The sequence below is a fragment of the Taurulus bubalis genome (genome assembly GCF_910589615.1).
Source record: "Taurulus bubalis genome assembly, chromosome: 8".
NCBI classification, from domain to species: domain Eukaryota; kingdom Metazoa; phylum Chordata; class Actinopteri; order Perciformes; family Cottidae; genus Taurulus; species Taurulus bubalis.
In genome coordinates, this window is record NC_136596.1 from 3,962,242 (window position 1) to 3,976,574 (window position 14,333).

Sequence of the window (14,333 nt, forward strand, 5' to 3'; positions counted from 1 at the left end):
CCATTTCTCTCTCTCTCTCTCTCTCTCTCTCTCTCTCTCTCTCTCTCTCTCTCTCTCTCTCTCTCTCTGCTGATACGTGTGAATCATTCAGTCATCAATCACTGAGGTCTGCGGTTTGGCTCTGATGACTCAAAACCTTTTGAAGTTTCAAATTGCGATTATTGTTTCAAAATCCAGGTTTCATAAAAAAAATAAAAAAAATAAAAGGCTTCTTGGAAGTCTTCTGTGGTGATCCCACTAAATACGCGCTTGAAAATAAATTGCATATATAAACAGCATACCAGTGGAGCGCAGAGAAACTTTGATGTACACTGCAAACAAAAAAAAAGGTTACGAATAAATAAAAATGGACATAATCTGCATCCGCGTTTTGAAACTGCAAAATCCTGCGAAATTATGCTATTTTTTAGAATTTTCCTCAATCATATGATTAAAGTTGCCACTTTGTTTCAACTCACTAGTGTTTTTTTTATTTATTTTTTAAATAAATGTATTTTGGTGAAACTCCACTCCAAACCTGCGGGTTTCGCTTAAACCCTCTCAGTAAAAACAAAAAGTACTTTTAGTTTTTTTAAATCCTATACATTAACTGTCGTGTGGAGTCGGACATGTTTTGCAGCGTGGAGCTGCATAGTAAGCAGCATAATGAAGAGGGGAGGCCCAAACCTCACACACACCCCTCCCTCTCTCTCCCCCCACCCCGCCTCTCGCTCTGCCATCTTGCAGGTAAAGTTGCCAGGGGGTCCTGTGGCTGAGAAAGTGGCCAAACCCTCCCACAGTGGGCTGTTTTTTTTTTTCTTCTTCTCCTCCTCTCTCCCCCTGCTGCACTCTGGGCTGGTTTCTATTCAAATGTGGGTCAGGGGTGAGGAAGCCTAACGTCATAAGCTTTGCAACATGGCGTCCCGAAGGCTGTGAGATGAGCAAGAGGATGGCAGAGAACGCTTGAGGACGATCCTACCGATGTAATAAGGTATTTAAAAGACATGTAATCTCTTTTGTTTTCAAAGGTGGAATTGTAAACGCGCGAGGCTTATTCTCGTTTTTGCTGCAAGGATCGCAAGCGGTTATTTCTCTCTCTCTCTCTCTCTCTCTCTCTCCGGCGCTACGGTGTGTGTGTGTGTTTTTTTTTTTTCTTCCACGGCGTGCCAACGAAAAAAAAAAACGCCACAGCGTTTGCCAACCCGGCCGTTTTTTGCGGTTTCGAGCAGCCTGAAACCGCAAAAAAACGGCCGGGTTGGCAAACGTTGTGGCGTTCTTTATTTCCTCGGCGTCGTGAGCGAATAATAAGAGATGCCCCCCCCCCCCCCCCCTCTCTCTCTCCGGTGGGACCGAGTGTGTGTGTGTGCTACCACACGTTCACCCGGCTGGCAAAGCGCAGCGGGCGACAGAAAAAGGATCCACACAAAAAACAGCACCAAACCCCGGACTCGTCGCGCAAACGTTTCCGCACTCATAATGTCGTTTTCTGCTTACCCCCCACCCCCCAAAAAAACAATAAGGCGACCGAGCCCGACGATCTCGTGTAATCACAACACTGATGGGGGGGTTTTCTTTCCTTTTTTTCCAAACAGTAACTTGAATTTGAATGTGTGCCAAATACAAATAGAGATCACGACTGCGCATTTTACGCGCAGTGTTTGTATACATTAGCGCTATTTACCTGATGATCGCAGAGGCGTTACAGCCGATACGTGTGATGCAACCTGCATTGTTTATATGTAGGCTAAGCCACCTCGGTTTAAGGTTCGGCTAATTACCACACACACACACACACAGTACAATGCAGGTTTGGCTACTTGTAGCAGGCCTATCGGTGCAGGGGGTTTGCAAAGGTGGGCTATCGACCATCTTTGTGTGGGTGTAACGTTACATTGTGACCCAAAACTGCCCTATGGAAACAATGTGGCGTGCTATTGATTTCCGGGTGTCTCCAACAACAACAACAACAACAACAACAACAACCAAAGCGTCAGTATATTTCTGACTCCAACACATGAGTTGGTAGCCAGTAAACTCCATGTTCAGGTGTGGAGGCTGCTCCGCTCCCCAGGTGATTAGTGTTGTTCAGGTACCAAGGGGCAGGGAGATAATAAGGCACAGGAATGTCAGTAATGCAGCAACCGAATGGTTAGTTCTGTAAACGGTTTCTTTGGCTTTGCTGAGGTTGTCGGAGTTGAGCGTGTCGGTCTTCATGCTCGGGTAAAAGGTGTTGTTGAAGCGGGAGGCCCTCCTCCCCGGGGGCCACTATCGCAGCCTGTTGTTGTCCTCTTTGTTTGTCCTCCTTTCCTAGTTTCACCGTTTTTATTTTAACTGCGCAGACATTTCTTGACCTGGGGCAGAGGGGGGAGTTTTGTCACAACTTTAGGGCAAACCCCACCTATGTCCTCGACCTGCTGTCCCGCTCGTGGGTTGCAGTGCTGCTGTTTTTTATCCACTTCATGCCTGTGGATCGTCTAATCGGATGAAGCTCGTAAAGGTTGGAGCGTGGCTCCCGGCTCGGCTCCTTAAGAGTGTTTCGATAACGACGACGATGCTGCATCTGTAGCCGCAGTGAGCGAGGTGCTGAGTTTGAGGGACTCTCTCTTTCTCCCACCGAACACTGAGTTGCATCTTCAAAGGAGAGCGGTCCGCTGGATCACAAATGATTCAATAATTCGCAATCTGCCATTCCGGACGGAAAGGAGAAGGAACCATTGAGCAGAAAGTTGCGCTCCCTGACGCGGTATATGTCGTCACCCCAACCGCCTGCATGTGGGAGCTGTTGCCCAATGTGTGTTATAAGCAGGCGCATCGAGTGAGAGGTGTCAAACAAGTTGACTATAGGCCACAAAAAAAGACCAAGGGAAGTCAACTGATCAGTGTGACTAGTTTCATGGACTACAAAGACCAGGCCTGGAGGGTAATTTGAGGCCTGTGTGCGTTTGTTGCCTCATGATCGTTGGCTCTGGCCTCGCCCTCCCCATCCCTTTCCCCCCTCTGGTGTGTGCGTGTGGCGATCGTGGATTACCTTGGCGTGTTTGTGTTTGTGTGTGTGTGTGTGTGTGTGGCAGCACAATGCGGTTAGGCTACTTAGGCTATACGTTTCTGCTGACATGTTGGGCGAGGACTTATAGATTGCGCTTGGCTGACGAGTCGCATACGGATCCGCCTGTCCTGTCCCGTCCTGTCCCGCGCTGCGTGTTTTTGGAGGTTCAGCTCGGTTCGTGCGGTCGGCCAAAAGCGCCTCCGGGCAGGGCTGTTGTTGTTCTTCTGAGAAGAAGAAGAAAAACGGTCTGAGGAATGCAGCGCTGATAGCCAGAAGGTTATGCTGTGTTTAAAGGCTGGAGGAGGAGGAGGGGTGGCAGCTCTGTAAAACCTTGGACCATACAGGATCCCTCCTTACCCAACATGCCCTCTATCCTTAGCCAAAGTGTTAGGCTTCAGGTCATGTGGGTCTACTGCTTTTTTTACTAGGTGTGTGTGTGTGTGGGGCGGGGGTTATCTCATCAATAAAGTTCACTCTCAAGACAGAGGTCACTTCATCAATCCAATCATATGCTCGCTCACTCGCCAGTGAAGTGTTTGATTGCTTCACTTTTTTTGGGGGGGAGCGAGGGCACACGGTGGGATGGTGCTGCTCGTCGGTGTTGCTGGCGAAAGTCTCGGTGTTTGTTGGTGTCTTTCTTTGATTACTCCGGGGGGTGGAAGGCACTTTGGATGCAGCAGCAGAGCCACAGCATACAGCGCACAGCGCAGCATGGAGGCCACATGTACACCCAGAGAGATAGAAAGCATGCCTCGGTTGAGTTAGACATTTCTATTGATTAGATCCCTGGACACATCTCGCATATAATCTTGTATCTTCCTTTTGTCAACAAAGGATACGCATTCGGGTCGTCGTTTAAATAAATGGCATGTATGTCATCTGTGTGGCAAAACGCGGTCAAGTTATTCATTCATTCATTTTATTATCCAAAAAATGCTGCAAAAGAAGCTAAAACTTAAAACATCCATTTTTCTTCTTTTTTCTATCCAGTTGCTTGCTGGTTCTTGATGGTTACAGTTCTGACTAACCTCCACGCACTTAATTGCCTTTTCAAGATCATTCTTTTTTTTTTTTCTCCACACAAAAAACCCACAATGTCAAAGTGAAAAAATTCTTTTTGCAGACGTTTTAACAATCACCAAAAAAATCCCACGGAGAATAAATGGTATGGCCTCAATGTATTTTCAGCTTGATGCACATGACTGCTGACCCCTGCCCGCTGACACCTGCAGCCATTATTAATAGCGGCCTGTTTGTGTAATTTACTGTACTCCTAATCGTGACATTAAATGCTCTGGTGTCGATAAAATAAAGTCTGGCTGGCTTGGTTAAATGGTAGTTTGCCTCAGGTCTTAAATATAACAGGGCAGGGGACTGCTGCACAATTAATGCGATGGGCGGGGTCATGCAAGTTATTTCTGCACACATGACAGGGCATACCTGTTACTACCGCTTGATCTAGTGCTACTTGTGGATGGCATGAACACCACAGAGCAGAGAAACTCATTGTGATGCAGGAAAACGGGTCGGGACTCGCGCGGCTGCTTTGGTCGTTTTGGATGGAAATTTCCTGCATCTTTTCCCGCCGGTTGTCGACGCCTCCGTTGGACACGCGTTTGTGTGTCGGCGACAGAACGAGTCTCCCCTCTAATTCCCTTTGCCGCACAGCTCTGACACACATGGGGTACGTACTACGCAGCAACCTTTGGCCCTCCCTCCTGTGAGGAAATGTCCGGGGCTCCTTTCATTCCACTGCACAGGACTTATTTGTCTGCAACGCGGCTGAACTGCCCGACAGAAAATTAGTCTTAATTGGAAGGGCTGCGGTAGGGACACTGTAAATGTGTGCACTTCCCCCCTCCTTCAGCCGTGCAGCACTGGGGTCACTCACCTGTTCACGAGCATTTGTATCCAACTATCCTGCAGGGAAAATCATTTGGCCTCTGAGATGTTGTGCAGCAGGAAGTCCTACCCCTTTCTGAAGAGAGGATATTACCAGAATTGGATCAGTGTCCAGAATTCCAGTAGCTGCTCCACATTGGAGCTATTCAACCGTTTACAATGGAGAACATGCATAGGCATGCTTTTTTATTCCAAGAGGAGAGATCCCAGCTGATTTTCACCTTATTTCACACTCTGTCGTCTCTGGTTGGAACATAATCCTGAATATCCTGCTCTCCTAGATGCATCACTATCCAGTTTTTGGAAAATGAAATCCAAGACCCCTGTGGCTAGTTTTGAATTTCAATGCAAAAAAAAAGAACAATATTACACTGGATTTCTTTGCCATGTACACAGATATCAAGGTGTCTAAAGGGCTTCTGACTTCAGACGGGGAATGTATTGCTGTGACAGCAGTGTAGCGAGAGGAAAAGGAAACATCACGACTCTAGTGCCCCAATCCAAACTCTGATTAAAACTGAAATAAGTGAGCTAGTTTAATAGATTAATAAACATATGTACAGCACAGCCTGCCCAAACCAAATGATTCACTAGTACACTATAAATAACATATCATTACAAGAATTACACTGCAGGTTTTACAGTCACCAGGTTACAGCGCTGCATAGATAACCATCATCCAATTTCCTGCCTTGACCCTGTATGTGTCTCTTAAATTTTTTAGCGTGCGTCTAAACTTTACACCAAAGTTTCTGAAACGTTGCTCAAAACCCCAAAACTGTGACCAAATCCCTCGTGGCGTTTCCTGTGACGCCGCGGATGCTACGCAGGTGTAAAGGTGCATACAGTAACTGGCTGTTCGCTTTAATCTCCTCGCTGTGCCGTGAGCCGTCCTCTCCCAAACCCCCGATAACCGCAGCATCAGAGAGGCCGACCGTACCCATGCATCAGCTGCAGCCATGTTGGGGGGGAAAAAGAAAAGGGCTCAGAGGTGGTTGCTCGGTGTTTGTATTTCAAACTGGCTTTGTACCATCCCCCTAACCCCTCCCCCACTGCCTCTGCCCACCAGCATACACTCCCTGGACGTGTGTGTGTGTGTGTGTGTACTGTCTCTGTGAGGTCTTTCGCTCGTGTACAGTGGCTCCCTTCCTCTGTCTGCCTTCGAACAGTCTTCACCTGCACGCCCACTGTCTTCCGCAAAAGCACTTTTTCTTTGACAAAGTCACCGCTCTGTATCGTTTCAATGAAGGTAAAACGTGTGTTTCGCAGCCCCCACTTGTTTTCTATTGGTTGTTTTTTAGTAGGTGACCTTTCGCAGTAGTAAGGTGGGTTTTTGTTATTGCGCCACAGGACTTCACCTCACCTCTGCCCTCTCTCCTGGCTCACTAGCCCTCCGCTCAGGAGATTAGTGCCACAGCCCACTGCTCTCCCAGTCGCTGCATGAGCTGGGACTGAAAAGTTTACTAACTTACTGTTTAATCCATAAACTCCTCGGGGGAAGGGGGGAGGCGGAGGATACAGGGGCAAATGGTGTAGAACCAGATCGTCCACCGCTGGTGTAACCAGTTTAATTCACCGCCGGGGGGAACGTTGTGACGCTCCAGTTTTCCGTCTCTCGTGGTGGATCCACCTGCGTATTTGGCCGTGAAGTCGGTGTACACGCCGCTGTCCGCTAATCTCCTCATCAGCAGGCACCTGGCACGAGCCAAGGTTGAGGCGAAGCAGTCTGGGGGAGGCTATGTTGTCTTTCCTTTTTTTTTAATGAAGTTTCCCTCGGCCCTCTATCATTACGCTGCGGTCTGTTTTTGAAAAGGTTAATACTGCAGCCAAGGTAAGCTGATCCCGCACTCGTGCTGGATAGGGCAGCGTCTACCCCCGCTGTGCTCTCCGAGCCCCGCAGCCGTCTTCGGTTTGGTATGTGGTGCAATATTTGCTCAGAGCGAGTAATGTTTCTTGCGGCTATGTTGGCATCTCTCGACCTCCATGCCACCCTTTTGCAGAGACCCTAAAAACAAGTTCAACCCTGCAGAAAATGCTCCATAAATATGCCGCACATGAACAAAGTCACTATGCATACTGGAGACGCCGTTCTAGTCGTGTCACCTCTCTTAATAGCGACACCACCCCTGGTTGATTATGAGCAGCAGCCTGGGTACCGTGTTGCTCATGCCTCCTACAAACGGCACCGAGCGCCCGCTCATGCACTCCCAGATGGAGAGCTGCCATGACGGGGCCTGTCCGTATCCTGTGGTATTAAGCCTGCTTTCCTGGGCAGCACCGTTGGAAGCGGAGCTGGGCCTACACGTGTCCCACCCTAGCTGCATATAGATCAGCCGTAATCCATTAGCAGCTCCCTGGAATCTAGCCGGCACAGCAGAGCACTGGAGGGGCCAGGGGGAGAGAGGGTAGCTGTGCGGGTGATGGGGGGAGGAGAGAGGGATGAGAAGAGGAGGAGGAGGAGGAGGAGGAGGAGGGGGTGGGGGAGCGCTCTGTATTTTATTTTTTTTCCTCCTGACCTGGCTTCTCCACTCGGAGCCAAGCCCCCTTTTTTTTTCTTTTTTTTTTTTTTTATGTCGGCCTGCTGGAAAAGCTTCTTGAATCCCCTCATAAAGCCTGCAGAGGTGTGTGTGTATGTTAAAGGAGAGTCTTGACTGATATATGGCTTCCTGGCTGGCATCATAGCAGAGGCCCTTCTTTGTCTCGCAACCCTCCTCTCCGTTACCGCCTGCAGGGATTGAGTGCCACGCGCACCCCTGTAGCACACTCTGCCATTAACTGCAGATCTGGGTTACGTATTCCGGAGTAGCTGGTTGTGATTCACATTGTGAGGGGGAGACGGGATGTGACTGCATGCCCGGTGAGAGGCTGGTGAGGGTGGGAGAGAGCGGAGAGGAGAGGAGCAGAGGAAAGATGGGGGAGGGGATGATGATGTTGAAGAAGAGGTGGTGGAAGAAGAAGAGGAAGACCATGAGTAGAAGTGTCAAAGCAGAGAAGGCAAGACCAGGCCTGGACCTGAGAGTCATTATCACTCCGGCTGATTGTATCAGCCAGCCCGACTGTTCCAACAGAGCCGGATCTCCAGAATACACATCTTACCTGGTTGTTTCAGCGAGATGCAATGTATTATTTTTTTGGCGACAGTGTGTTGTCCTCACCGGCAAACTCCCTACCCGTCTGGTCACCTTCATCGTCGGCAGTTTATCCAACGTCAGGGTCTTGTGTAGTGATTGTAGGGCCCCGGTTAGTATATACTGTATTTTAAGGCTTTATTGTTGTGCTGGGGATTTTCTAAATCTTTGCGGAAGCAAAGCTAAAACAAGCTCGCTAACGTAATTCAAAGTGAAACGGTTAAAGGAACGGATGACAAGAAGTGCGGCGGGGCTGGATTGTGATTTTCCGAATTGGGCCTGATACATTTTTGTGAATTTGAACCTTCAGGTGAATGCTTATTCCAGAAGGGTGGGTGGGGGGTTGAGAACCTGAGCTAGGTCGAGTGTCTTCGCCCTCAGGCTTGCCACTTCTATGCCTCTAGAGTGGAGGAACCGCTCCCTTTTCTCCTGCTGAGCAATATGGAACATGATTTTCAGCAAATCTCTAGATTGGCCGCTGTGTCTAAACGGTGCATTTTCACGTGTATTTATAGCTCGAGTGCAGCATTTCTCTGCATTACTGTGTAATCTCCAGTAATACGGTATACCCGTGCAGGGGCATTAAAGATGTGTGTCCATTTTCCCAGCATGCCCAGGGCTTGAACCATGTTAAACACGAGTCAAGGACACACCCTACTGCTCCGACTAAAGCACACTACTACTGTTGCGTCACACCTGAGCGGCGTATTGGCTCTTTGAATCTAGTGCAGTGCATTTCTTCGCAATGAATAGTGTTTCCTGTTTACAGCACTGTGGTCTGTAGTAGGTCATCCCTATGTGGTCTAACACTGAATAACCCTAATTCTATAAATGAGGGCCTCTCTGGAGGATCAGGTGTTGCTGTCCTTGTCTTTGAGCCGCACCCTCTCCCCCACCCACCCTTCTCTGCCCGAGCTCCTGTGTAGTCTTACCTGCTCAGGTGTCACCTAATCCCTCCCCCCGGCCCCGCTGTGGCACCGACCCCCACCCCCAGACAATGGGGCAGGGCTGACATTACCATGACCTAATGAAGGTTAGAGTGAGCCGGCTTTCCAAAGAGGGCAACCCCACTGAAAAAACAGGGTGGAGGCACCTTTTTGGAAAAGTAGTTAATTCACCCTTTTCCTTTTCTCCGCCCATTTGGCTTTTGTGCCAGAACTGTGGCGATGTGTATCAGAACTTGATCCATGTGGGTTTGCAATTTGTTTAAAAAGGAAGTTGAGAGGAAGGCGAGGGTTCCAGTTTCTCAGCTGTGGTTATGTGGCACGCTGTGCTGGCAGTTTTCAAATGTCCTGTGGGAGCGAAAACCTTAGCTTGATGCGCTCGCCGTGGGAGTGGCAACATAATTGTTTGACGTGTCAGACATGCGAGCGCTGCAACTGTCAACCTGTATTCCATTTCATTCCGACTGAAACTAGAAATTAAACCAAGATGGGGCAGAAACGCTCTAGTACACCTGGTACGACACATTGCTTGGTCAACTTGGTCGGATCTGTTACGTCTTTTACTTTGATTCGCGCTGCATTGAACCACTCATCATTTATCATCGCTCTGAAGCTTTTTTAAAAGTCACGCTTGGTTCGCAGGCTCGAAGAATGAACTGAGACGTTTATACTCCACGCCAGAGGGGATATAAAAACAAAATGACTGAGTGTTACCCTTAAATATGCCCATAGACTAGGTGTAACCGGCAAAAAGCCAAGAACCAACCACCACAATGCTGAGGAGGGATTGTAATTATCTGTAAACTCATATCTTATCTTCATGACCTACTTTATTGTCTTTGTACAAGCTCTGTAAAGTAATACACGCGTTATAAAGAAACTAAGGTTGAATGTCCTGTAAACAATTTGGCTGAAAAAAGATTTACTCAAGTGAATGATTTTTAAGAGCACCTGTTTCTAAAGGAGTATAAACTCAGTTTAAATCTGTACGTCTAAAATGTAAAGCTAACCTCCTTTTTCATTTCTCTCTTCCAGCTTCAGGTGGTGCTCGTGTAGGAAGAAAGAGAGAGAGAGAGAGAGAGATAGAGAAAGAGAGAGAGAGAAGGAAAGAAAGAAGGAAAGAAGGTGGAAATGGAACTGCCAAATCATGCCAAACAACTGCTGCTGCAACTCAACCAGCAGAGAGCCAAGGGGTTCCTGTGTGACGTTATCATCGTGGTGGAGAATGCACTCTTCCGTGCCCACAAGAACATCCTGGCTGCGAGTAGCATCTACTTCAAATCGTTGGTCCTCCACGATAACCTCATTAACCTCGACACAGAGATGGTTAACCCCTCTGTATTCAGACAAGTTCTGGACTTCATCTACACTGGGAAGCTCCTGTCCTCGTCGGACCAGAGCAGCGAGCAGAACTTCAGTGCCCTCTTAACCGCAGCCAGCTACCTCCAGCTCCACGACCTCGCAGCTCTGTGCAGAAAAAAGCTCAAGCGCAATGGTGGGAAACCCCTGCCAGGTAAACCCTCCACTCCAGGTCCCCTTAGCCGCTTACGCCTCAACAACCAGCGCCTTTCCACTTCTACCCCAGCTGGCCCCAAAAACCACTATCCCCCGACCCCTTCCGACGCCGACCATCCGCAGCCAGACGAAGGCCTTCGGGACAAGCTCTCGGACGACGAAATGTTTGTTGGCAGCTCTGGGAGGAACGGCAATGGGGGGAACGGCAGCAGTAACGGTAACCTCAGCAGTGGAGGAAGTGCTGGGGAGCCAGACCTCGGACTGGATCTGTCCAAGAAGAGTCCTCCCTCCGCGGGCACAGCCACCGACGCCCTCAGCCCCAACAGCAACTCCCAAGAGTCCCCTCAATCTGCCTCAGTATCCACAACCAACAGTGCCTCACTGGATGACTCCTCTACCACCCTACCAGGTGTAGACACCTGTGGCTCCGAAACCACGGATCTCAACTCCTCCTCTAAAGCCTCAGAGGAAAACCAAAACCAGCCCGACGGCCCCCCGCCCCAGAAGAAATCCCGGCAGGGCGCTCGTAAGAACGAATGGCCGAAGAAAGAGGCGTCAGGGTTGAAGTCCGAAGATCACGAAAAGCCCCTGGTCAACGGGGTGGTTGTGGGTCCGAAAGATGGCCCGGCCTTTCAGTGTAAAGACGAGGAAGACGGGGGAGAAAACGGCCAGGACCACACCGACGAGAGCGGGCAAAGCGACGGCGAGAGCGCAGGGGGTCGAGGGGGAACGGGAGGCGGACACCACAGCGCCAACTACGTCTACCGGCAGGAAGGCTTCGAACCGGCGTTCGGAGACAACCTCTACGTGTGCATCCCCTGCGGCAAGGGCTTCCCCAGTTCCGAGCAGCTCAACGCCCACGTGGAGACGCACAACGAGGACGAGCTCTACATCAAAGAGGAGGGCGGGACCTTCGTGAAAGAGGAGGACGAGGAGGAGGCGGAGGACCTCTCGGCCGCCGTGGGTCCATCCAGCTTCGGCTCCGAGGCGCGTCCGTTCAAGTGCACAGTCTGCAGTAAGAGCTACAAAGACCCGGCCACGCTGAGGCAACACGAAAAGAGCCATTGGCTGACCCGGCCGTTTCCCTGCAACATCTGCGGCAAAATGTTCACCCAGAGGGGCACCATGACACGCCACATGCGCAGCCACCTCGGCCTCAAGCCGTTTGCGTGCGAGGAGTGCGGCATGCGCTTCACGCGGCAGTACCGTCTGACGGAGCACATGCGCGTCCACTCTGGGGAGAAGCCGTACGAATGCCAGCTATGCGGGGGGAAGTTCACCCAGCAACGTAACCTCATCAGTCACCTGAGGATGCACACCTCACCCTCTTAGAAACGCATCAAGCCAAAGAACTCTGGGATATAGAAAGAAAGAAAAAACCTCTACCTTATTTTTTTTTTTTTTTTTTTTTCTCCATCTCAACAGCAAAGAAACGCACATGCACACATTCACACGCAGACACTCACAATTCCCTTCATATGAATTCCAGTTTACGACGCCCCGGCTCAGTGGATGATGTAGCCGTTAGCCGCGGTGGGCTTCTTGGTGACGGTGGGAACTTGTCGATTTGCAAGGATCACGTCATTTTATATCAAGCGGCGTCTGCTCACCTCTCAGGAGTTCTCGAGGGGACACGTTTACTCCCGTCTCTCGCCAAAGTCACAAAGCCATGGTGGTGTGGCACGACTTCTGGTCTGCTTTGCAAAGTCTGTCGACTGTGAATGTGGCTACCGATGTAAAGTCAAGCTCAACTCATGCCCCTCAGCCGCCTTTCTCTCTTCTACCCTTTTTTGAGCGTGTTCAGGTTGCTCCTCAAACTGATCAACTCAAGAGTCCCCTCTGTACTCCAGTGCTATCTTGACCAAAAACCCGTGCAAACAATACTGGCAATAATTCAGCAAAAAAAGAGAAAATTTTGAACCCTGACAGCTTTATATCCTTTGTTATGTTGGTGATGGGGATCTGTGTGTGAGAGGAGGGGTAACTGGGGTTGGGACCATCTCCATGCTTTAACTGAAAGTCCTGAAAGAAAATGGTGGGATGACATTGGATTAAGTTTTAGTTTTACAGACCACAAATACTCAAAGTCTCTCTCTGTGGCTGCTCGCAGCGATACAGGGTGGATTTTCATTGTTGTCTGTTTTGCCTGCTAGTGCTCCCAGGAGTGAATCCTGTTTTGGAAAGACAAACCCCTTCGAGGTACTTGATTGACTTAAAGAACTTGTAATGTTTCAGTGAATGTTTAAACTGGAAAGTCTTGGGATTTTTCTTGTGACGGGGGGTGGGTTGGGTGGGTTGTTTAAGGGGGGTAAGGAGACGGCGTTTCAGACTGACGACTATGTTCAGTGGGTACGTTTATTTTTTCGTCTGTATAGCTTTCCTCCCTTCAGAAAAAAGAAAAGTCTATTTATATAGGCTTGTGACCTCGCTACCTCTGATTACTCTTACAAACTTCTATGTTGATTAGTTGAAAGTTCCTATGTAATTAATTGTAAAAAGTGTGTAGATTATGGTAACTTTTCACCTAATGCTTTAACCTGCCCATCTCTCAACACAGGTTTTTAATGCTCATAGATTTTACACATTAATATAGTTTTTTTTCTTCTTTTCTTTAGCTGTTGTTTTTACTTGTCAAATATAGCTTCTTTTTTTTTCAGGGCGCCCTGCTCAGTGCGGCCCCGCCTCAAAGTGTACTGTAGCTTCCCGCCTGGAGCAGATAGCGGTGCGTTAGCGTAGATGTATATTGTTCCAAAGATCTTATGAATGTTGAGGAGAACAGTGCTAACTAACATTGCTAGACAAGTTCATAACCAAAGTTTAAACAAAAAAAAAGATGTACTTAAGATATATAGCATACTAAATTATTTCACTTTTGATTTCTTTTTTTGCTGTATAAAACAAATTATGAATTTATATTCCAGACAAAGAGATCCACTCTTTTGTCGGAGCTTCGGCCAATGACTCTGAGACTGAGAAAGGCTCTCGTGGTTTGCAAGGAAAGCTTGTGCTGATTGGTGGGCTGGTATGATTTAAACTTTACCCCCCTAACGGAAATGGTAACGTTAAAAAAAAGAAGAAAGAAAGACATGTTCCCTGAACATGTTTTTTGTTATTTTTTTGGTTTCTTTTGGTTTTTATCCAGAGTCCTTATCACTTTATATTCCCTGACTTAAAAAAAAAAAAAAAAACAGGACTTGATGACATTGTATGTGTTCTGTTTCAGACCAAAAAAAAAAACGATTTAAAAAAAAAAAAAAAGATAGGAATTATAATCAGAATTTAAATGTGAAGTTCAAGTTGCTTGTTAGTTTTTTTTTTTGGGGGGGGGGGGGTTCTTTTGAGCCAGACGTGTGAAAACTTGTAATAAGAAGGGAGAAGCAGAGATGCACTGGACGGTTGGACATCGGTCTCCTGTGGCGTCCTTTTTGTTTCCTGATTGTACTCCACGATATCACAGAATGATCTTTAAATTATTTTTAACCTCGAAAGCTTTACCTCATCGTAAGCGACCGCAAGCTGGGAACTGTTGTCTGTCCAGTGTATCGTCTCTTTAACAGTTACGCTGTGGGACATGAACCTCCACTACAAGTTTTTGGTATAGGCATTCCTCTATTATGTTGGTTTAATCGTCATCTTGATATATTTTCTTTTCCTTTTTGTTATCCTCCTTTGTCATGTTATGGCCTGTGAAATGTTAGTTCTCACAGGGCTGCAGCTACAGTTACACAAACATCACTACCGTTTTAAGGTACCTGCGTCCTGGACTCCCACAGTTGTTACTTGGTTATGTTGGATGTCGGTGTCTCGCTGTTAGGAGCA

The 14,333-nt window shown here is 48.2% G+C and overlaps 1 protein-coding gene across 2 annotated transcripts; it reads left to right on the forward strand.

Moving 5' to 3' along the window:
- Positions 1-879: 879 nt before the first annotated feature.
- hic2 (hypermethylated in cancer 2) lies at positions 880-11,846 on the forward strand (the record flags this gene model as incomplete). 2 transcript variants are annotated; one of them, XM_079222806.1, is made up of 2 exons in its annotated part: positions 880-970; positions 10,035-11,846. In XM_079222806.1, the coding sequence occupies exon 2, from the start codon at positions 10,131-10,133 to the stop codon at positions 11,844-11,846; it is 1,716 nt and encodes a 571-aa protein (XP_079078932.1). In that variant the 5' UTR covers positions 880-970; positions 10,035-10,130. The 2 variants fall into 2 exon arrangements, with proteins under 2 accessions (XP_079078932.1, XP_079078933.1); XM_079222807.1 differs by lacking the exon at positions 880-970 and adding an exon at positions 4,637-4,709.
- Positions 11,847-14,333: the final 2,487 nt, after the last annotated feature.